The 25,507-nt window shown below is 38.4% G+C and overlaps 1 protein-coding gene across 1 annotated transcript in view; it reads right to left on the reverse strand.

Annotated features, from left to right (window-relative positions):
- Window positions 1-13,544: 13,544 nt before the first annotated feature.
- Window positions 13,545-25,507, reverse strand: part of Syt10 (synaptotagmin 10) — a 62,915-nt gene continuing 50,952 nt past the window's right edge. The window contains exons 5-7 of the mRNA XM_034517324.2: window positions 24,796-24,967; window positions 21,509-21,638; window positions 13,545-19,266 (exon numbers count right to left, since the gene is read on the reverse strand). Coding sequence (XP_034373215.1) covers window positions 19,195-19,266; window positions 21,509-21,638; window positions 24,796-24,967 — 374 coding nt within the window. The 3' untranslated portion in view covers window positions 13,545-19,194. The remainder of the gene's footprint in view (window positions 19,267-21,508; window positions 21,639-24,795; window positions 24,968-25,507) is intronic.

A 25,507-nucleotide genomic window follows, 5' to 3' on the forward strand; every position in this document is an offset into this window, starting at 1 on the left:
CATTTGCTATAGTCCCTTAACTCACAGTCTAACCATCTCAAATCAGTTAAAAAAGTTAAAGAAGGACTGGGTCTAAGCCTTGTATTCCTAAGTGTGTTATACTGGTACAATGCCTATGAGAGTAACAATATTCATCTCACTTTTATATCAATAAGAAGCTCGTACCAATGAAAACCTTAAAATTTGTAATCAAAGTGAATTGGTGCCATTTAAGAATTTATATCTTCATCTTGATAATAATTGTACAGATTTCTACTAATAGGTTATGGCTATGCAATAAATCCTAGCTAATCCTCTCTATTCCCACAAAACCACTACTTTTCCCTAGAAAGACAGCACAACATTTACCACCTTAGTCCCCAAGCCCAGGGAATAGAGGCGCTGACTCTTCATTAGCTTCTTCAAGCTGATTATGGCTGTTGAGATATTAGAAGAGGAGTGGGGGTAAGAGCAAACTGATAAGCCTCTGATGCTGTGTCTTCACTGCATCCAGATGGAATTCCCCGACCAGTGAGGAATATTTTTAATGCAACATGTCATAATTTATTGTGTCAAACCTCTACTATAATGGGCCATCTAGCAATTAGTACTTATATAGGAGGTAGTGTGTTGGGAGTGAAACTGGGTTAATCCTAGGAACACTGACAGTCTAAGGAAAAGAATGAATGGCTAGGTCTGGCTATTGGGCCACAGCTAAATGGACAAACATGTATTTGATGGATATATTTTATAACATTGTAGGTTGTACCATTGCCAAACCGGTCACAGACCTGAACTTATCAGAATGTCTATGACTATCCAATACATCTAAAATCAATTCAATTAATGGTAGAATTCAAATTTTGTTGCAAAGTTGTTGTGGTTATAATAATGCAATTACTATAGTTAATTATACTAATACATGTTAGTATATTAATATTATATATTATACCTACTCTATTATATTAATGTACATTAATATGTTAATAATACTAAATTATATTTAGTATAATTATAATTAATTATAATTCTCAGGTTAAAATTGAGAGGAAAAATTTTTTAAAATTTAGAGTATACGTTGCTTTGAAAAGTTGACCTAAGTAGTTAATTCTTATCAATGTCCCCTTTTTTGTTTACATATTTGATTTTTTTTAGTAATAAATGAGCTTGTTCAATTATGATTTGTCTTTGGGAGTTATAGAGCATGGTGTGAAAGATATGACTTTCCTAAAGTTGGTAGAAGGAAATAAGAGTTTTGTTGGTATAAGCAGGGTCATGGCGTGGCTTAATCTATTTTGAGATCCTCATAACAGCACGAATAGTCAGTAACTGTCTGTACGCAGTTAAAGAAGGCTCAGAAGTCTAAGTGGCAGCAAAAATACAACTTGAAAAGCTAGAAGCAAAACATGAACAAATTTAAAATGACCAAAGAAGATTTAAACTTTGAGCCTTTAGCTATAATAATTTTAATTACTTTTATAAAGCATTAGTAGCCAGTTCTTGTAACTGTTACCAGGAATAGATTAGTAACTTACAAGAACTTCATTAATTTAAGAAAGTAGAGGTTTAACATAAATTTGCTAAACTTGAAACTTTGAAGTTCTAATATTATATGTATCACCATTAAGTCTTAACTTTTACATAACTTAAATCACAGAACTAACATCCTTACAATGTCTTATAAGTGTTTTTCTTTTCATTCTGGAAACATCCAGTCATTTTAACCTTTATTACAACTTCCAAAAACCCTGTATGTGTATATATATTATAACATATACTATATATACATATAATACTATATAACATATATTTAATGAATAAATATGTATATTTAAATCTGGACATACCATACATCCATTTAAACCAGTTTTTCAACCTTGTCAATGCTGTGACCCTTTAATACAGCTCCTCATGTTGTGGTGACCCCAACCATAACATTGCTACTTTACAACTATAATTTTGCTGTGATTTTGAATTGTAATGTAAATACTGATATACATGATATGTGATATACAACCTTCTCCCCAGCCCGAAAGGGATTGTGATCCAGAGGTTGAGAACCACTGATTTAAACCTTGAAACATACATCATTTTTTTTGTTAAAAATCTTTTATATAGTACGTTTATTTAACCTTTTTATTTACTGTTTTTTTCTTAATATCACAAGACATAGGTGTTTATTTCTTTATTTTTGATCACGAATGGAGCATAAAGGAACAGTAAAATCAATTTTAAATCAGTGGTAAGAGCGTGGTAATTTGAGTGTTCCCTCCTTGAAATCTGTTTACGAGTTTTACTTACCACAGTAGGAAGCCTGTTAGCTTTAGCAAAAGGCAAGGTCTTATTTTTCCATTTGGCTTCTACTTAGAGGCCTCATCAGAATTTGCCTTTTCCGTAAGTCAGCAAAACAAACAAGGTGGTAGCCATCTGTGTATTTTCTGGCTATTGGAAGGCGGCTTTAATTTGTTTCTCAGGGACTCCAAGGCAACAGTACCAGCATGCTGAGTACTAAAGGGTTCCCCAGGACTTAGTTCACGGTTGCTCATGCTTGTTTCACAGTTCTTTCTATTTTCTGCCAATTCTCAGGAAACATGGTTCCCTTTCCTAGAGACCATGTATTATGCTCAGTAATAGAGACTAGACTTTGACCTCAGTCACCCTCATTTATCTAACTGCTCTTCAACATATGATTAAATAAAGAGAAGTGAAGTTCCTGAACACTTTCAGAATTCTTCGTGTTCTTGGTCTTTATCAGTTACGAATCAGTGTGTTCCCTGAGTTTATATGCTCTGTTTCCAAATCTAAACTGCTTTGCAATTTGAGTATCCCAAATCGTGGACACTATTTCGTATGGCCATTGCAGCCAACAGCATCACAGGGACACTCTGGGAAGGAGGGCAAGGGTAGACAGAGACAAAAGACTCTGCGTTTGAGTCAAGAATGAACAGCTCTTTTTTTTTTTTTTTTTCCCTTTAGTACTAATGTGTTGTTTGGTTAGATACCAGTGGTAGTGTTGCAAGCAGAGCTGAAACAGTATCTTTGACCACCTTCTCCAAGTGCTTTCTTTTACACCCCCTGCTCTTGTGGCCTTGCTTTACATTGGAGGACATTTCTCCTAGGCTTCTTCTCATGCCTGAAGTCTCCCATAGTAGAGAGCCACATGAAATAGAGTTTGTGCTTGAGAAAGAACTATAGATCCCTTGGACCTCAAGAAAAAGAAAGCATTGAGTCCCAATACATTGGAGAAATAAAATGCTCTTAAAATTTATAGGAAGCCTCTTTATCTGGACGATTATGTATATACCAAAAATAATCTAAATGATTGTGGATATAGGCCACTGTTATTACTAGTTCACAATATAATAGAGCTGGACACTTCGACTAACATGAAGAAATACCATGATGATAGTGAAAACTGTCTGACACAAGAGCCTTTTTTTCTGGTGCCAGATGAAAGCCTTCTTTCCTAGTTCAGGCGATAGTTAAATTTACAGATGTGTATTTATGTTTTGTCTTTGCAATGGAGGAAAAAAAGACAGGTTTTTTTTCCTCTCTGTCTCTCTGTCTCTCTCTCTCCTGGTTTTGCCTAGAGTATAAACAAATTAATCTCTCAAATTCTATATGGATTGTGTCACTTTTATTAATGTGGGTGAACTTTTGTATCCACCTGGGTATTCAGGTAAAAAACAAAAGCACTTCTTTCCAGGACTCACAGTACTTTTATTAAACTCAGAGCTTTAAGGATATTTTAGGGAAGTACTCTGCCTCTGGGGCACAACCCCAGCATCCTAATTCAAAATAGAAGTCTAAGAATTTGAGTCCTTTATGATATTGGGTTAGATGCTGTTTTATATTTCTTTGGTAGATTCTGATAAAGACATTGATAAATAAGTGAACCTGCTGTTGGAATATGGGCATAAAATAACGTAAATGTATTTAGTGGATGTGTTGACTCATCAGAGAAACTGAAGACTTTTGAAGACACAGAAAAAATGGCACAGAAAAGCTACCTTCTCCTAGAAATGAGTTGGACTCCCTTCTGTTAGTAAATGACATGTAGAGGCAGGAACTTTTTTACTTCATACATCCTCTTCCTATTCTTCTGCCTAGAGAAGAATGTTTATACTGGACTAAGAGAACTGAGTGTATGACACATGGCCAAGGCAGAAGTGAGCATAGGTGACTGTTACCTGGGAAGCTTCATTGGTAAAATGAACTACTCTTGCACAGTGTGCAGCTCCTTGTCCCAATCTGCCAGAACCTGCACCTTTCCCCTCCCCACCCTGCTGTCCCTTTACTTTACTCTATATATGTTTTTTGCTCTTCTTAGAAGACATATTCCACTTCTATTTTATAAATTAAAATTATTAAGGACTCAGAAGAAAAAAAATTAAAAGAAGCAATGTCCTGGTGGCTTAATTTGGGGACAGAAAGATGTTCTTTGGCTCTCATGGATAGTGAGTGGCACATGAAAGTACATTTTTTTTTTCTTGAAAATATCTTTTGACACCAAAGAGAATGAATTTTTCTGGACTTTGTGGCCAAGTGAATAATATGCCTTGAGATGATTTCATGTATGTACGTTAACCTGAAAACTTACTGTGTATTTAGGACTTTTAAGTTTAACTTGAATTTAAGATGACAGTGTGTATCAGTCAGTGTTCTATTTGCTGTGAAGAGGCACCATGACCATAGCAACTCTTATAAGGGAAAACAGTTAATTGAGGGTGGCTTACAGTTCAGAGGTTTAGTCTATTGTTATGGTGGGGAGCATGGTGATACACAGACAAACATGATGGTGGAGAAGTAACTGAGAGTTCTGCATCCAGATCCACAAGCAGCAGAAAGAGACAAACACTGGTCCTAATGGAGCTTTTGAAATTTCAAAGTCCACCCCCTGTGACACACTTCTTCCAACAAGGCCATACCTTTTAATCCCTCTCAAATAGTTCACAGCAGTATAAAGCTGGGCCCTTACCTTTGAATGTAGAGACAGTGGTCATGGTGTCAAGGATCAAGGTAAGCTGGTGCAGACACTGAAACCCAAGAGATGTAGACGGATCCACCTCATATCTGGAGGCCCAGAGCCTCTGTAAGATGTTTAACTTTTTTCTTTCTTAAAATTACACTTATTCACTTATTTCATTTGTGTACATGTGTGGGCATATGCAAATGACACTGCTGTAGGGGTGATATTTAGAAAACTGTGCCTGGTCCAGCATGTTCCCGGGCAGCCACCATGTTTCCGCTGCACCTCAGCTCTGACTGGGGCTCCAGCTAGCCATATGCTCAGGCCCTGGCACCCATAAGATGCCATTGTGGGGGATGGCTCTGCATTTACAAAGCTCAGCTGAACTCCAGACAATGTCTGCCATCCTTGCAGTACCCAGTAGAAATGAGATTCTTAAAGCTTAATGATTATCTAAAGGATTTATATATTTAGAATGCTCAGTCAACAAGATGCCCACACAATTAGAGTTGTTACCTAATATCTAACCTTTTGATAGAAGTTGCTACCCAGGACAGCTTTCGACCCATCTGTGGTTCTCCATGGCTGATAGCCCTCTTCTTCTTCTCCTCTCCTTCCTCTCTATCTCCCCTTCCCTTCCTCTTTTTCTTCCCTCCCTTTCCTCTCTTTCTCTCCCAGATCCACCTCCTCTTTTACTGCCTAATCACTGAGCTCCACTGTGAATACAATGTAGCAGAATAAGTATCCTGTTACACACTGCATAAGTATGGGGGTTAGAAGACAAACTAGAGGAATCCGTTCTCTCCTTCCACTGTTACAGTCTAGAGATCTTGATCAGATCTTGATCTTGTTTTCTCTGCTAGTAAAAGAACTAAAAGGCAGGGGGAAAATCTTATGCTCGACAGATAGGCGAGGAGAAGAAATATTTTCAGAGGCTGGGTTCTAAACTCTCTGAAGAATTTCCCTTTCCCAATCCTAAATTGGTTGGTTTGCAGAAAGACAGAACAGTTGCTCTTTGTTTTAAGCTGTCAGTCTCTTGTATAAAGTCAGTGGCCACCTGTATGATCTCACCATGGCCTGTCTCCCTATCTGTCTGCTACCAGAGTATCTGACTCCTGGTCTCATACTGCTATGTAAGTCTTGGGCATTCAACTCAGGTTAAAAGGCTTGGCAGCAGGCTTTGCTGTGCACTGAGCCAGATTAGTAGTTCCCAGTCTCTTCTTCTCTGTCATTAAAACCTTATAAATTACATCTTTTTGAGGACTATCCTTTGAAGAATTAATTACCAAAAACCCTGAGTGGACTGAGAAATTTGGATAGGAAGACTGACTTGACTGACAACAGCTGTGAAAGGTGCCCTTAAGGAGAATCCACATAGCAGACAACTTCCAGACAACACTTCCAGACAGAGGAAGTTATCTGACTAAAGAGGACTGACTCTTCCATCACCAAATTTCCTCCTTTTCTGTCTTATAAAACCCAAAGACCCCCTACTCAGGCTTACTAGGACTTAATGGCTGCCAGCAGTGACTTGGAATCTTTGTGACTGGTTACATCATATATACTCACTTTGGGTCCCCCTTCCCTGCTCCCTCTCTTTCTTTTATGTGGCCCCCTGAGCAGAGGCCTTTGACCATTCAATCAGAGCACGTTCAACACCCACACACCAAAGGAAGGTCCAAGTTCAATTCAATTGAAGGTTCCCTAGTCTGACATACTTGTCCTGACCCAGGAGTTCTTTAGCGTTGTCTACTAGGTCACTGGAATTGGAGACACCCATTCCAGCCCTTGGGCACTCTTTTTCACCAGTCACTTTCTGGTTGTAGGTGATGACTTTTAACATCAGAAACTAGTGTCATCCTTTACCTTGCCTAAAATGTGGTCCAAGATCTCTGTTCCTGGACATGAAAACAAAACTTAAGAAATTCATATGCCCGTTGACAGAGGTCTGGAGCCAATACAAATTGGGCAACACTTTGACTTTCAAAGGCTCACTGACTCAGAACTTCATGAGGTAGGATGGCAAAAAAAGTCCCCATCTTCATGTCTTTTTCATTTTGACTCCTGCTCTATGCTTTCTTCCTCTGTTTCTGCATTTCAAGTTTTATTGCTCAAACATCTAAACCTAATTCCCTTAATTCTCTCTTTCTCAGATCCTAATCTGGCTAACAGGCCCCTCCCTATCCGAAGCAGAGCATATTAAATTTTGATATTGAATCCTCCAATGCTGTTTAAGCCACTTTGGCTCTGAATAGGATATGGCCTTCTCACTCCAGACTCTTGCATGCTTATCCTCCAAACCCCTGTCTTGGGTCAGGTGGACCCCTGACTCTTGACTGGGAAAAGATCATGGCTGACCAGCTCCCCCCACCCCAACTCTTGATTGGGACAAGGAGATCACTGCTGACCAGTTCTCCCTGGATTCCTTAGGAAGTTGCTCTTCTCTTTCTCTGATTCTGAGAGAAATCTCATGTTGGGATTCCAGCAGCTACTTGACAGACTCAGCTTCCTTGAGGGGAGACCATGAAATTCCTTCCTCTGTTTCTTTAATTTGCTATTTGGGACCTACTTCTCTAGGCCATAAATACCATCTCCTCCTAAATCAATAGTAACGTATGTATGTAATTGGAGTGTCTTTTTAAAAAGGGTACTGCAATCCATATTCCATCTGTGAAATGATAGATTCCACAGGGATTTGGAATGCCCTGGTTGGGGGTGGTGTCACTTTATGATGGGGCGTGAGCAGGAAACAACCATGTGGTTTGCTACTATCTTGGCTGAGGAACCTCACCAAAATGGAAGCAGCCATGTGACTTGGCCACCATCTTGGTTAATATCACCACGTGGCACAAGCCAAAGTGGTAGCGCTTTTTACAACTTCATGGTCTTACTGGGTCCTCTGGGGATCCCTGTACTGCCTTTATATTAAACTAAAGGGACAACATGAAACCGCTAAGGTATATATTCTATGATTTTAATGTTTTATTTTAATTTTGGTACAGTTTTAAAAGGATTACTAGCTTTTATGGAAGACATAAAACTTTGCCCTGTCACATGCCTCCAACACTGGCATTCTAACACAGGGAGCTAATGCTTTGAGATTCACAGAACCCGACAGAAACTCAAAAGATAAATTGCTACGTTTTAGTCAAGCTGCTGCCAACAACAAGCTGTTATGGTAGGCTCTGCTGGGTCTCAGTGGTTGTTCTTTCTACCTAGTATCTCCAGGTCCATTTTCCTCTAACTGAAATAAAAATGTTCTTTCCCATCTCCATTCTTTTTCATTCTACATATGTTAGTTTTTGTTTCTGCCCAGTCTAATAATGGGTTTACTAGAGATCTCTGTTGTTTCCATTTCACAGTGAAAACTATAACAATATAATCCCAGCAAACAATAATACTCAAAATCTTAGCTTATTAAAATGTCTTATATATGATTATGTATATATAGACTGTCTACATGTGTTTATGGTTTGTGTTCTAACACAGGGATATATATATATATCATGTAAACTAAAATTGGTAACGGCTTAATTTCATCTGTTCAGGTAAAACTAAAATTAAAAAAGAAAAGTAATAATGATAATTGTGAATTGTCCTAAATATTTTTTTTGGAACAATTAGCATGAGTTTTTAAATTTAAAATATTTAAATCTACATCTGATGACAAGACATAGAAAATCATATCATTCTGGTAAAAATGTAATCTCCTTGATCTTTATCCCAATTCTGGTTCTGCAGCATGGCATTTCTTGAGGGTATAAATTAACTTTAATACATGACTGTTTGTATTGTTGGATATGTTTTTTTTTAATACTGGATTTTTTTTTTAATACTGGCCTTCCCTTTATATAAGAATAATATTATATATAATAATATTATATATAAGAATATTATTATATCTCTATATAAATATTTTTTTATAATTTTAAGGATAATTTTAACCTCTACAGCCTCTTTAAAAATGAACAAATAAACAAATGAGTTTTTCAAGATCCAATGCAGGACTTTTGTCCTTTCTTCTAAGTTAAACAACTGTCAACTACATGTCTTCAACTGTGCTGGTTTAATAAGATTCCCTCCTGGGTCACCTCCTTCCATATTCCTTCCCCCTTTCCCCTCCCCTTCTCCTCTGAGCAGGTGGGGCCCCCTGGGTATCCCATCACTCTGGGACATAAGGTCCCTGTGAGGTTAGGTGCATCCTCTCCCACTGAGGCCAGACAAGGCAGCCCAGGTAGAAGAACATATCCCACTTACAGGCAGCAGCTTCTGGGATAGCCCCCATTCCAGTTTTTCAGGACCCACATGAAGGTCAAACTGCACATCTGCTACATATGAACAGGGAGGCCTAGGTCCAGCCCATGTTTGTTCTTTGGTTGGTGGTTCAGTCTCTGAGAGCCCCAAGGATCCAGGTTAGTTGACTCTGTTGGTCTTCCTGTAGAATTCCTATCCCCTCCAGGGCCCACAATCCTTCCTCCTACTCTTCTGTGAGTCCCTGAGCTCTGTCCACTGTTTGGCTGTGGGTGTTTGCATCCCTATGAGTCAGCTGCTGGGTGGAGCTTCTGAGAGAGCATCCATGCTACTTGTGTCTGCAAGCATAACAGAGTATCATAAATAGTGTCAGGGATTGTCATTCATGGGATGGGTCTCAAGTTGGGCTGGCTATTGGTTGGCTGTTCCCTCAGTTTTTCATTCCAGAATGATAGAGAAATAACACAGATATTCTGGAAAGACAGACTGCAGGAGTGTAAGGTGTGTGCAATAGCTTGGTACATTGCTGTAATACCTGCGCAGTCATTTTCATTAGAAAAAAAAAGACATTTTATAAAGTTGTAAACTCATAAAGTCATTCAAATCTGTGCAAGGTCAGAGAGGGAGAAGGGCATTCACATACCTGAGCATGAAGGATATCCTGACAGTTACAACTTTTCTTAAGGATAACTTCCGGCTTAAACAATAAGGTCTTCAGAAACCTGAGAATTGAGTGCTACTGGGTTTTAAATAATATATTTTATTAATTCTTTGATAAACTTATACAATATATTTTGATTACAGTCACACTCCACAAACTCCTTACAGATCTAGCATCTAGTGTTCGTTCTTTCTCCTTTTAAAACTTTTTTATTTGTTTTTAAATTTTTAGAAGAGAGTGTCCTGCGATAACGGGGATCCATCCCATACACAGTCACCAAACCTGGACACTATTGTGGATGCCGGGAAGTGCATGCAGACATGAGCCTGATATGGCTGTCTCCTGAGAGGCTCAGCCAGAGCCTGACAAATACAGAGGCAGATGCTTGGATACTCAAAGCCAGCCACTGGACTGAGCTCTGGAGCGGGGTGGTGGTGGTGGTGGTGGTGGCAGGGATGGAGGAGTTGGAGAAGAAACTGAAGGAGGCGAGGGGGTTCGCAGCCCCATGGAGGGAGCAACCGTGTGTGTCAACCGGCCAGACCTCCCCACCTTTCCAGAGCTTCCGAGGAATGGACCACTAACCAAAGAGTACACATGGAGGGACCCATGGCTCTGGCCGCATATGTGGCAGAGGATGGCCTTGTTGGACGTCAGTGGGAGGAGCGGCCCTTGGGCTTGAGGGTGTTTAATGCCCCAGTGTAGGGGAATACCAGGGCAGAAAGACTGGAGTGGGTGGGTGGGGGAGCACCCTCAGAGGCAGAGGAATATGGGTGGGATAGGGGTTTTCCGAAGGGGAGACCTGGAAAGGTAAATAAAGAAACTATCTAGGTTTTTTTTTTTTTTTTTTTTTTTTTTGTAAATAGGAGATTTTGAGAGAGCTGCAGGAGGTGAGAAGAAAGGGGCTGTGAAGAGGGGGAGGGGAAGGGAAGAAAGTGGCTTGCCAAGTCCCTGCAATGGGAAAGTGACTACAGGGTCAGCCTGGAATCAGTCTGTGGGAGTGGAGGGGCAGGGCAGAAGGGTACACATAGAGTTAATTTTGTATGCCTGTCGAGAGTAAGCTTATAGGGTACACATAGGCACGTTTGACGAGGTAGAACTGTGCATTGCAGAGTCTTCCTATGGGAGTCCATAGACTACTTATCAATACTTTTTCAATACTTACGATAGTTTATATATATATAAAAAAAAACACAGAAAAAGGATGGCAAAGACGGAACTCGGTAGTGGCAAAAACAAAAAAATTAAAGTGAAATATGACTAACTGGGTATCTTGATTTTGATTTTACTGGGCACATTGTACAGTTTTAAAATTTTTTTTTCTTTTCTCTTCCTCCCTCCCTCCCTCCCTCCCTCCCTCCCTCCCTCCCTCCCTCCCTCCCTCCCACCCTTCCTTCATTTTTTCCTTCCTTCCTTCCTCTCTGTCCTTCCCCTCTTGCATTTTATCTGTCTCTCTCTCCTTCCCTCTTTTCCATTCTCTTTCTCTCCATCTTTACCACCTCTTCCTTTTCCCCCTCTTCCTTCCCCCTCTCCTTCCTTCTTTTCTTTTTCTGTTGGTTCTATCAGGGCTATTCAGTCCTCTGTCACTTGATATGCACAGACATTGATTTTATGACATCTGTGGGTTTCAGCTATTACTGATGGAATGATGCTGGCTTCACAGTTGGTACAAGCAGTAACTAGCTATCAGATCAGCCAGGCCCAGCTGATTTCCATTTGCAAATGAGTGTCTGGGAGGTTTGCGTGCTTTTCATCTTGTTGATTTATCCAAGAGGAAAGCATCTTTTATTTTATTGTCTGTAAAACGAGATTTTCTTCCAGGCCACTTAATTTCCAGCAATAATGATGCCGAGACTAATTATTTATTAACAAATGACTAGGCCATAAGCTTTGGCTTGATCTACGACTAGCTGTTGCTGTCCCTTTTATTCTAACCTGAGTTCAGCTACATGGCTGTTTTCCTCTCCTTGTCTTCTTATGCTTTTTTTTTTTTTTTTTTTTTTTTTTTTCTATCTCCCAGAATTCTCTCTATCCTTACTGGATGTCCCACCTCCTATTTCCTGCCTCAGCTCATTGGCAGAATTCTCTCTATCATTACTGGATGTCCCACCTCCTATTTCCTGCCTCAGCTCATTGGCCACAAGGTTTTCTATTGACAAGTGATGATTATAAGAGATTTCTCTCTACGATTGTCTGTTTGATGAATTCCCCTGGCAAAGCACAGGCTCATAATATGTATGTGTACTTGATGGTGAAAAACTTAGATTTGAACCTTGCCCCAACCAAATGACCTCTGGTTTCCTTTTACCTTCTCAACGGCAATGGCCATCTTTGTCAAATGAAGGTGAGAAATTGTTTGAGGGATTAAGAAAAGTGCATGTGAAAAAAATTGAAGTATTTACTTTGGTAGTTCCTGACTTGTACACAATCAAAGCTCCGATTTGAGTGAAGTTTAAAGTTCAGAGCAGTGTTGTTCTCTGCCATTAATCACTGTGTATCAACACAACTTTCTCCCAGTTTTAAAAATGGTCATAATATCATATTTAAAGTTTTGTACAGATGAGGAGTAAGGTGTATAACCGAGTTGGGTTCTCACATGTGATGCATCTGCTTTAGGCATTCTAACCAATTCAGATAATCTGGATTTAAATTCTTATTGACTCTAACTTCCAGTGATAGCCTCTAGTTAAGGTAATTCTATGGGGGGCTTATGCCTTGCTATTTACTAAGCCATGGTGGTTGGCTTTGTGTTTCCTGGTGGCACCATGCATATAGACTACATACATTGTGAGTGACACTTGCTGGAGCTGTTGGACTCAGTGGCCCTTTTGTGTCTCAACATGTTTCTGATATATCAGTTCCCTCACAGCTGGGTTTGAGTGCCTGTCACCAACTCAGGTATGGTTTCCCATTTAAGGTAAATACTTGTATTAATATACATGTGAATATTTATTTTAAAATAATATTCCTCTAAGGAACCAACTGAGCACACCAGAGCCCTGCTCCTAATTAGTCAGACTCATTAAATACATTAATAATGGCAATTGATTTCTGTTACCAAAATTTATGCTCATTTTAGAATTGGGTAATTTTTTTTTTAATTTCAAGAAAAGGATATTTTTAAATATTGTTACTTGCCATGACAGCCAGGGAAACTTATGTCATTGCGGTTTCCATCCAGATTTTTTATTTCAGCTTTTGTTGTTGCTCCACCTGTGAGTCACGTCTTTCTAGTTTCCATGACTCTACAGCTGCCCATTCATCAGAGCTAACCACAGCAGTCACTTTTTTTATGTCTCTGGATGTTCATAGCTGAAGGATTTTATACCAGGCTACAGTTTCTTTTGTTGTGTTGCTGAAGTTGGAGCCCAGGGCTTCATGCTTTCTAGACAAGTGTTCTATGACAGAGCTACCTTCCAACCCTGGGATCAGCTAGGTGTACTCCTTATGTTCTTCTCTTAGTAGGGTTTGCTTTGTTACAGAAGCCTTTATGGTGGTGCAGAATAGCACTGGGTTTTTCTGATCCACTTCAGAGAGTATTAAAGGCAACTGGAAAACTATGTTTAATTTATATTCAAGATATGCTTCATATTTATTTTGCAAAATTAAATTGGGAAAAGGGATTTTTTAAAAAAAATTAACAGATAAGATTATTTATAATTACTTTATTTCTTTTTTTAAAATACATACGAAACAGTAAAATTATATTTCAAGTGCTTTTCCATTTCTTTTACAAAAGTAATTATGAACTACCCTTCATAACAGCTTTGAGGTTTCATTGTTACATAATTCATCTGATTCTGACAAATATGTTCATACACTCTAAAGAAGACATAGTAAAAATGCTAAAACACAATTTGCAAACATCTTTCAGAGGGTTTACAGGAAACAGCTGTTCTAAGTAATATGATTATAAGATGCCAAAGTTCACAAATGACTGGTCACCGAACAAAAGTCAGAAACACAAATTTCAAGACTTCGGTTTCTGTTCTATAATGTAAAAGTCAGCGACTGATTTAAACAATGGCTAAGTATTAAATCACAAACTTCACTTAAAAGGTTACAGTGAGAGCAATGACTTAGAAGTACCACAAGAAAGATGAACTAGGATGGGTTTAAATTGCCTGAGGCTCTGCGAGATGATCATTAGCAGTTTCTACCAGTATACATGGTGACTATCTACTCGTAAAAGAGTTAGAAGGAACATCACATTTATGACAGGAGGCAGTTCTTTTCTTGTTGACTTATCTTGATTCTGAATTCACAGTGCTCTGTAGTTTCTCCATGTTTGAATGTGAACCCAGTCATTGCTCTGTTGGGTCAATAACAGCTAATGTTGACAACCTGCGTGTTGTACTTTTTTGTTTAAGGAAGAAGCTATAAATGCAAATATTTTACATATTGGAATTTTACCTGCTTCTCCTTTTTGCAGTGAACTCTTTACACTGATATTGCCACATTCCTTAAATGCAAAGCGTAAAGGACTTTACAAGAAAAACAGCAAATCTTGATGAAACCTACCTATGAAATGTTTTATATAAATATTTCTGCAGAATGATTATTTTGTTGTTTTACATAATCTTGGGGATAAGAGTTATTTGAGGTGCACAAAGTTTTCAGCAAATCACGGAAATATATTTCCTTTCTTAATGTTCAGATGATGTGCAAGAGAAACTATTTGAAAAGCCTCAGGAAATCTAACCACCTTACACATTCACTTTGCAACATTGAAACTAATTTAACCTTAATGAGTTTTGACTTGTATCTGTGAATTGTATCACTGTTCAAGAAATTATTTTCAGAAAACAAAAACCTTAAGAGGTTGAATAACTAAAATTCAATGCTATGTTCATCAAATACAGAATTCTCTACACAGTAGATGCAACTCAACAAAATGTCAGAAGACAACGGTTTACTTTTACCCTCTGTGATAAAATCAGACATAGTCTCACAATTTGGAAAGGGTCTCATGGTCTACATCAAAAATTATCACAGGCTTGAGATGAAAACATTTCCATATAAACTTATCAAGAGCAACTCATATCTCTTGTCATAATAGAGGTAAAAATAGGATTTATAGAAATATTTCTCCAGGGAGGAGTATATTTAATTATCTCAGACATACAAAATACTATCATGTCTCTTAGACATCTTTTCCTTATTTTTTTTCAGTCAGTGTTTTTAGTGTTCAAATGTTTTATTTAAGTAAATCATTAAGGCTTACCTTGGTCCTTAACTGAGTGATTTTCTCTATTTCTGAAGCACAACACTGTCAAGCTACCAAATCAGACTTCAAATTAGTTACATGATAGACATGAGGAAAAGAAAATAATGATTTAACCATGATGAAAATGCATTTTTGGTCAAATATGTAATGCCACTGGTCAAATATGTATGGTTTTGGTTAACTGTTCATGGTAGAAGATAAGTAGCTATCCTAATCTTAGCTGACAGATTATTGAATAAATATTGATCTTTTAATGAAAAAAATTTTAGTTAAGAGAATACCCAGGAGATAACATTCTGGAAACAGTGTTTTATTTAATTGGCTCTTTATCTCATGTAAAATATTAAACCCATTTTGTCCTAAATATTAGGTCTGCACAGCAGGTTCATATAAATCATATCCTGAGCTATGCCACTGAGTGATAATTAAATGCTGAGTCATGGAGTTTTGAGATAACATTCGAGAATCTACTGTCCACTAAGAGTTAAAATATGAAGGAATTCTTTTTTTCTACATCTCTATATTGTTGTTTTCTTTGCTTTAATATCTTTTTCAATAACCATATGGTTACTTAAATTATCTTAGGCTTTTAAAAATCTACTTGTTGACAGTAGTACTCCTTTAATCTAGAAAATTACAGGCACTGAAACCAACCAGGTGAGTTTAGAACGACTGTAATTGTTATAAGACCAAGTTGTGACACAGGTCTTATTTTCTTTACATTTAACAAAGAGACCTAATGGTTTCTCAAGGCCATACCAACCCAGTTATCTAACTACTTGCAAATAAACGAACTGGTAATATCACAGCTATTATGACAAAAACCAGAGAAATTCTGCTGAACAATGATATAGAGTAGTCTTTTTGAAGAGGTAGAAAGAAATTGATTTGTGTTCAATGTTATAGTTTTATGTTCCTTTATTGTAATAAAATAAGATGTCTGCTTGGACATCTCTTTCTGGAATAAATTATACTTTGTTTTATAGATAGTAGAATTGATATGGGAATGGAATTTTGACTTTTTTTCCCTTAACTTCTGAAGTAACTATTAAGTGAATGCTTCAAGAGACCACTAGTTCTTTATTGACCCTGGAAACCTTTAAAAGAATAAACACACCAGGAGAGTAAGCACAGTTGTGAATATCAGTTAAACATCACAACCAAGTAGCTCAAAAATACATTTGCTCTAGTATAAACCCTGAGTCAGAATTGGTCGTTTGTGAGCTCCCTGCAGTAACTAGCGTGTGCACACCCCACGAAACTCCGTGTAGGTACGTGATTGGCTCTTCTTCCTGTCACTACTTCCCTGGCATTTGTCCTAGCATTTGAACTGAGTGTGTCTGAGTAGGGTGAGTTTATGTGAAGTGCCAGCAACACAGGGTGGCCTGAGAAAGGAAACAGGAACTGTTGAGAAACGTGTATTAGGAAGCTAGTGATAATGCCTAGACCTTGGGACTAAAATTGAATCTTCACACTAGTGAAGAAACAACAAAAAAAAAAAGTCAAGACTCCAAACCAATCAGCTTCTGGTTTTGTGAAAAGACTGCACTGGACACATACTGGTGTCTACCATATTCAGTCCTTAGCAACAGTGCTGTCCCGCCCAGCAACAGTGCTGTCCCTCCCACAAGGCAACACTGAGTCTTTTTCCTAGATGCATATAGTGGTAAGTCCCTGAATGAATCCCTAAAACTGGGGAGTTTAGTGAATACCTAAATGACAGCTTCATGCTCTGCCGACCTGCACATGGCCTTCCACAAGTTAGTGGGGGGTGGGGGGACATCTAGAACACTGAACCATATTTTAAATACTGAGAAACTAACAGTAGTTCACAAGCAGAGAAGTATCTGTGTGTGGCTGGGTAAGATAAGGATGAGCTTCGTCAGACCCTCGAGGATTCTATTTTCTCTGAATGAACGGTTGTTCTAATGAACTTGTCCATCACTCTGAGAAAACGTCTCTCACACATTAACGGAAAGACAGTTGTGGATTTATCCTCTTTAATCTCTAACATAGCGTAGTAAATGCTTTGACGCATCAATTTAATTCTCTTGTAATTTTGGGTTTCATCCCCACCCCCCTAATCTTATTTTAATCACCTCATATTTAAAATATCCTGGCTACCTGCCAGTTTCCTCTTGTTCTTAAGAAGGTTTAGCCTGTTCTTAGGAAATTAGCTGCGATTTTGTAAGTCTCTAAGATATCATTTTGAGTGAAAATGCATACTTTACGGACTTGAGAAATGTCACATCCGTATCTACTAATAAAGCCTCTCCCAAAATATTATCATACTAAGATGATAAGGGTTTTGCTCTCAACTTAGTGGTTTGCATTTCACAGTAAAACAAAGTCTTCAAGATAAGTTGTCATCTTGAGTGATTCTGTAATGAGTAGAGTTATTTTGTTTTTATTTGTTTGTTTGGTTTGGTCTGACAGGACGGTCAAGTGTTTTCAGATGCGTTTCTCTTATTTTTAATGAGAAAAAGTTTAGTAGTATGTTTTCATTAGCTGGACATAGTCATTTTTCCAAAGCTTTTGGCAGAACTGAGTTTATGCTATAAATATTAATATGAGACATGCTTGCATCCTGGTTAACAGCAATTGAATCTTTATGAGAGAAATTTCAAGACTTTAAAAATACACTTCATAATGTTTGAAATATGGGATTTTTACAAATATAAAAATTCACAATTTGTGATAAAACTACCTCATCCTAATGAACTTGTTTTAAAATTTCAAATATAAATTTTCTTCCTTTTTAGAAATCGTATTGTGGAATAAGCTTTAAATATGCACACCTCAGAAGCAAGATTATTGTAATTCCATCTAGGCTCCTTCCAAGAGGGTCTTAAAATGAGACAGTAAAAAGCTGACCTGGTTTCAAAGAAAGTTCTATCTTGTAAAAAGAGAAAGCATCTGCATAGTTTTTTTTTTTAACCTCTAATGGTCTGATCATTAATCCTTCCTTTCATTAAAGAGCTGTCTGTCTGGACCTTTGAAATGTATTTATTTTTATTAAATGTTAAAGTTGTACTGTTTATAGCATGCATCTATATTTTGTCCTTGAGAGACTGTCCAGCTCTAGTGATGAGCTCCTGAGTGGGAGGAGTCAATACCTGTCTATCTACAGGACAATGGGCACAGAGGGCTTTGCTGGACCTTTGGTTTCTATTAAGTGTGATCCATCAAAAGCATAGGAGTCACATGACAGCAACAAGTTACAGAACAAACACACCACAGTATTGGGGAACCTTGAAAGACAAACTTATGACTGTAGACACTTAAGAATACCTCAGGCTACACTTGAGGTGAACATTACTAGGAGTAAAACTACCCATCAGCAGTACACCAGGTGTCCGACTAACTCGACAGTAAGACACTGTAAGGTGGTAGCCTCCTTTTCCAGGCACTCAACATCACTTTGTACATCTATATTCAAAATGATTCTCCATTTTGTAGCTTATCTGAGTGTCCCCAAAACAGAAGCTTGAGAGACAAACCTCAATGACAAAAATGATTATGGAAAAAAAAAGCCCATTATCAGATACATGACATTAATTAGGACTTAAAGGAGTTAATTCTGTTGCATTAATTTAAGTATGCACATCAAAGTTTAGATAGAACTCTGTATACAGTTGGAAATGACATGTTTCACTATTTCACACAACACAAGCATAAACTATATTTAATTTTACATACATGTAGATTCTCTTCTCAAAAAACTTGTTTCTTTGCTTAGGCCAAGAATTACAACATATTAAAACACTGTGCTAGTAGAGAGAAGACATGGAAATAAAACACCGCATGTAACTAAGGACTATTAGTACTCACGTAGAATGTATTAATATGCTCAAAGTTGAAAACAAATACGCCAAATAAGCCAAAAGAAATTACGCATCAAGTTATTAATTATCATGGGTATATTTTAAATGAAGAAGTCAAATGTTCCGTGTGTGTGTGTGTGTGTGTGGTATATTTTAAATGAAGAAGTCAAATGTTCCGTGTGTGTGTGTGTGTGTGTGTGTGTGTGCATTTTCTGTGTGTATGTGTTTCTGATTCAGTGAGCACGTGATTCTAGGTCTTTCTGTGATATGGTCTTATTGGAGGCTTTTATGGTGTGGATGGTGGCCTGGGAGAAGAACAGGATCCTTGACTATCAAAGCTGGTTGCCCGGCCAGGTAACTGAAAGACAGGAATTTCATAATATATGATCCAATAAAGAAAAAAAAATACATAATGGCAATTGTATCTCTCTGTTAACAGTGGATATTCACACACAGTTTGCAAATTCCTGAAAAGATTTATGTAACCCCCATGTTCTTCAGAACTTACCTTCCAAGGCAGAGAGAAAACTCAAATATTTCCAGTAATACACAGTACTTGGATATAAAGGGTATGCAGAATAATGTCATTCGTAACCTTTATGGATTTAGAAGAGTCCCACACTTTGTGGTAGATATTTAGTTTTCTTTTCTATACTATTACTTACTGTGATGATTTGTATATCCTCAACCCAGAGAGTGGCACTAGTAGAGGGTGTGGTCCTATTGGAGTAGGTGTGGCCTTGTTGGAGTAGGTGTGTCAATGTGGGTGTGGGCTTTAAGACCCTCATCCTAGCAGCCTGGAAGTCAGTCTTCCACTAGCAGCCTTCAGATGAAAATGTAGAACTCTCAGCTCCTTCTGCACCATGCCTGCCTGGATGCTGCCATGTTCCTGCCTTGATGATACTGGACTGAACCTCTGAACCTGTAAGCCAGCCCCAATTAAGTGTTGTCCTTATAAGAGTTTCTTTGGTTATGGTGTCTGTTCACAGTGGTAAAACCCTAACTGAGGCAATTACCATAAAAGTAACAAGAACTTGCAGACCTAAGAGACTTATGATAGTTTGAATGAGAAATGTCCCTCATAGACTCAGATATTTAAGGACTGTTTGGAAAGGTTATGGAACCTTTGGTACATATGACCTTGTTGGGTGGGCTTTGAAGGTTTATACTCCCAGTGCCTTTCTCCAAGTTTGTTCTGTTTCTTGTGTGTGGATAAAAATGTGCTCTCTCTGCTTCCTGCTCTGGCTTCCTGCCACCATGCTTCTATTCTGTGGGAATGGAGCAGGAAAGAATAGGCAGGACTTCCGGGAGAGAGAGGAGAACTCTGGGAAAGAGAGGGGTGTGGGGATTTGCCACCAAAACACTGAGGAAGTTCCATATATCCAACTTTCCTGCTTTGCTATTGGCCATTCGGCTCTTTATTGACACGTGAGTGCTTTTACACAGTGCACAAGAGATTATCCCTACAACAGGGATCTGGGATAGCAGTTTACTTCCACTGCCTGAACATGAAATGTTTGCCCCACTCCCACAGAATGTCTTGAATAACATAGCCAGGGTCTCATTCTTGTAACTAAGTTGAGACGGAAGCCTTGTCCTACTGATACATTCGGTCAGTTACAGTGCACAGTCTTTCCCATTTGAAAACCAAAGCTTAATGCACAAAGCAGCAACTTACTCCTTAAAAAGGCTAAATTTTTACTAATTTATTTATTTTGTGGCTATTCTAAGTATTCATTTTATGAAACTTCACAAAATCCTTTCTCTTCTTCTGTGAACACCCATTATGTCTCTTGATGTGGCTCTCGAGGAAGTTCCACCAACTGATTTTGTGGAAGGAAAAGACATTAAACAGAGCAATACTTTGTACCTCCGGCAGACTAACCTTGACCAAAAGTTCTAAGAGAGGAAAATGGGTAACCAATCCTCTTTCCTAACATAATCAGGCAGGGACACAGCTATCAAGAGTATTGAGTCAGCCTGTGTGACGTAATGTTCCGCGTCCTCATTGTAAGTTGCTCCTACTGCAGAGGCGTAATAGAAACTTAGAGAAGGTCAGCCATTCACTAAGCTTTATAATTAAACTCGCATAGCATGGCCAGGCTTTGACCTCAGCTAAGTTGGTGTCTTGATATTTTAAATCTCTGTATGTTCTTTCTGACCAGACTTGCATCTGGGACATACCCAGAGGTTATCAGATGACAGTGCTTAATTAAGGATTTATAAGTGAAAAGGGGCTTTAGGGAAAGAGACTCTTTCATAATGAATCAGTGCCAGGGCTCAGTTCCTACTGAGTAATGAACTGAAGACCATGGCTCCTGGCCATTGACAAAAGCCTACGGCTACACAAAGGAAAAGACACACTCTTTTTTCCAGGCTTACTGAACAAGGAGCATCAGGCATCTAGAGGGCTTATTTTTTTTTAAAACTCCTCAAGTCACACAGAACTTTGAATAGACAGTGTTAGAGACTTTGAAACAAAAGCAAGAGCATGTTTTGTCAAATAGGTGAATAAATGAAATGTCCAATGAAAGTTAGCAGATAAAAGATGTTTAAGCAACAGTAGTATCTGAAGGTAGAGGTGGCGCCAGCATCCTTACCTCCAGCAAGGGGTGCCAGTGTGTGATTGGCTTTCTGTGATAGGCCAGCATTTCATTCCAATGGTCTCTCCCAAGACCCTCAGCGTCTAGTCCAGTTCGACACACGCCTATGACCTCATTGTGTCCAACCCTAGGATACGAGGAATATCATATTTTCAATGTCACAATTCAAAAGTAAGTGGAATGTTCCACATTTCAGTAGAATTTAAAACTGATCATTAAAGCAATAGGTCCTGCAGGTTATGGTAGTCTCAGACCCAGATTTCATGTTTTGTACTTTTAGTGATCCATGGTCAGTCACTGTCAGAAAATATCTAACACAAAGTTCTAGAAACAAATAATCCACCAATGTTATACAGTGGTCTATAATACAGTATATTGCTATCATTGTTCTAATTTATTATTTGTTATTATTAGCCTCTTCTTGTGCACAATGTATAAAGTAGGCTTTATGATGATCCTCACATGTAGGAAGAACAGTATTTATGGGACTCACGACTGTTTTTGATTTCCATTATGTATGGAACATGTTGAAACATTCCCTACAGAGAAGAGATTGTTGCATACCCCTTTTGATTAAATGGAAATTCATAAGTAAAAAATTAACTAGGCCAGGTGTGAGGCACAGCTGAGAGGTGGAGACAAGAGACTCAGAATGTCAAGTTCATCATCAGCTACCAGAGAAAGTTTTGAGGTCAGCCTGGGACACATGACATCTTGTCTCTAAAGAAACTACCTACCTACCGACTGACCAACCAACCAACCAACCAACCAACCAACCAACCATCCAGCCAACAAAAAAGATGCAAAGGTAACTTACTAAACAACATCAGCATGCAAAGTAAATCTGTATAAAAAAATCTCTCAAACTTTTTCAGCTCTTTGCCACATTGACAATGAGATCACATGCATAGGGAACACCAGCAGGACCCCCACCCCACACTTTTACAGTGCTGCTTTTTGGGAAGGAGCCCTATCACCCCCCACAACCCCAACACACACACTGCAAAGAAAACCCCACTCTTCCACAAGGCCTGCTCTGTGATGGTGCTTAGACTGCATGCCGGGAGGGCAGTGCTCACTTTCTTGCATAAAAGTCTCTATTTTACTGACTCTAAATTACAAGAGTAAGTACACTGATGCTGGCACTATAACTAAGTAGGCTAGGGTTCTGTTTAGTCCCGCCACTGTGATTTATCACTGCATAACAAAGCATACTGTTTGACATTACTATTTTCTATTTATGTCCTGTCTTCACTGCAACCAATAGCAATGATAGCTGATATTTACTTTTTACTTGTTTATTTTTGATATTAAAATATAATTATACCATATTTCCCTTTCTCCTTCCAAATCCTCTCAAATGCTGCCTTTTCACTTTCCTTCACATTCATGGCTCTTTTAATTAAATGCTACCGTATGCATATATGTACATGTTTAGACACATATATTTGTGAGTAAAAGTTGTTCAGTCTGTGTAATGTTACTTGTTTATGTGTTTCTAGGGCTGTTTGGTACTGAACAATCTATTGTCTGGGGAAGACCTCCTCTCTCTCTCTCCCAGTTTTCCTCAGTTGCCTATAGTTCTTTTTGTGTAAGTTTGGAGCCCAGTGGGCTTTTCTCTATCCGCTTTGGTGTCAGTAGGTGTAGTCAGCTCACATTTAGGTAGTCATGTTTGGCGATGTATTATGGCTGCAGTTTCTGACATTACTAGGAGACTCAATCTCATAGAAAACTCCAGTCTTTCTACCCATCTCTTCTGCAATGTTTCCCAAGCCCTAGGCATGGAAATGTTTTGTAGATATAGCCACGGGGACTCAGGTAACTCATATTTTTGAGAGTCCACTATGTAAAGATTGTTTTCCAAGTACGTTGAGTTGAATGATACCACTATTCCCAAGCTTATGACTCTGAGTCTATCATCTTATCTCATAAACAAGACAGATGGATACCTAGCAGGGTTCCTCAGAGTGAACAGCAGAAGCTGGCCTCTCAGTAAAGCCCCCCACAAGCTGGATTTCCTTCCCCTTTATTCTTTTTGAGATGGGATCTTTTGTGGCTTAGGCTGCCCTCAGACTCACCACGTAGCTGAGAGTGCGCCTCCTGCCTGTTATTTCTGAGGGCTAAGTTTCAGTCTCTGCACCACAACTTTCTGGATCATCTGTTTCTTGAAACACAGTGTAATTTGAAAGAGTCTGAAAGACTGTCTTTCACACAGAGTCACTTTGATAGGTATCAAAGAGATTTGATAGGCGTCAAAGTGATGGGTGTGATTTCAGGATGCTCTGGTGTGTTTTCTGCTCTTCTTTTATGTTAAGTGTCCCAGCGGGAATATTTGTAGAAATAATCTTTATAATCTTAATTTAAGGGATATTAGGATCTATTTCCTTAACAATGGCTTGAGGACATGCTCAGGTGTATTTAACCCAACCTCACTGCTTTGAGAAGTCAGTGGGAGTGGCTAAAGCAAAATAGAGTTGTTCATGAAGACATTTACAGTATTTTTAAGGTTTGAAATGTGGGATAATTCAAGATTTTTTTATTACCTCTGGAAAGTCATCACAGGTGCTTTCCTTTGATATAAGCCCATTTATTTAATCAATTAGTTAATGAATTAGTTAACTAATTAATTAACTAGTTAACTAATTAATTAATTAACTAATTAATTAACTTGGGGGTTGTGTTTGAGACACTGAATGGCACATTACCGTCATTCCCCATAGTACTCAATTCATATTCTCTTAGGCATTTTGTACTCATGTTCTAAATGAGTGGTAGAGTTATCAACAAAGACATGTACAAAGACAATGAGCAATGTCACAGCCTCCCAGGCTGCTATGTGTCTTCCCTCCCATCATCACCCCGGTTCCACAGGATGTTAGCAGTTTACCAGTGGAGAAAGTGAATCTCACAGACACACTGCACTAGCCCTTGATGGCAGCTCATTCTGGAGCTGGGGTGAGCACCACTGTCCTTGTGGGGTATCCCATCTCATAAAGCTAACTCTGAATTGTAATATTTGTTACTTTGAGGAAAGACTTCTGAATAGTTCTGTGTGTCATGAACTTCATACACTTCCAGACTTGCTCTTTCTCCAGCCTCATGCGAATGTTAAGAAAGGCTGCTTTGGAGATGAAACCAAACCCAAACTAAATCTGTAGACTCTGGAGAATTGTTTCCTTGTTGTTTAAGTTACATCTTCTGTCACAGTGAGTAACCTGGACTCAGATGCGACTTAGCTATGACAATTTGATGTTCTGTATCACGGACAAGCAGCCTCCACCCACCTGTCGTAATCCATGACCGCAATGCACAGGCTGACCTGGTCCACATTCTCTGGAGGGATATCGAAAATAATGGCTTCATTGTACACAGGATTGAGAGTGTTTTTCTTTGTAGTTGTTTTCCGTTTTTTAAGTCTTCGTCCCTCACACATCAGAGACACTTTGACATAAGGATCTATGAGAAGGAAGGTACTTTTATTAAAATGGAAGCATCCATGGTATGCACAAAGCACTGTGTTTCATTTCTACTAAATAAGAATATTCATGAGCTCTTTGGTGTTAATGGTTTTAAAATTAAATAACTTACTTAGGGGCTACAGACTCCTGATCTTATTTTGTTTATTCCTACAGTCATAACTCTTTTGACTCAGATTTGAATTTTTGAGCAAGATTTTTTTGAGCATTTTAAACTCTAGAAAAATGTGTATCTATATTTTGAGGAACAAAAAGTATTTTGTTACTAGGGTTATGTACATTTTGGTGCATGCAAGGGGACAATGTCAATATCTAACCTTTTTAACACCTGGAAATACCTTTTTAACACCTGGAAGACACTAAGCAAGGCATTCTTTCTTTTCTTTTTTTATAATTATTTTTTCTTTTTTTATTGGATATTTTATTTACATTTCAGATGCCATCCCTTTTCCCCATTCCCCCTCCCCACCCCCCCCAGAAAACCCTTATCCCATGCCCCCTTTTCCTTTTTGCTTTTATA

This window comes from Arvicanthis niloticus, chromosome 13 (assembly GCF_011762505.2).
Source record: "Arvicanthis niloticus isolate mArvNil1 chromosome 13, mArvNil1.pat.X, whole genome shotgun sequence".
Taxonomy (NCBI): domain Eukaryota; kingdom Metazoa; phylum Chordata; class Mammalia; order Rodentia; family Muridae; genus Arvicanthis; species Arvicanthis niloticus.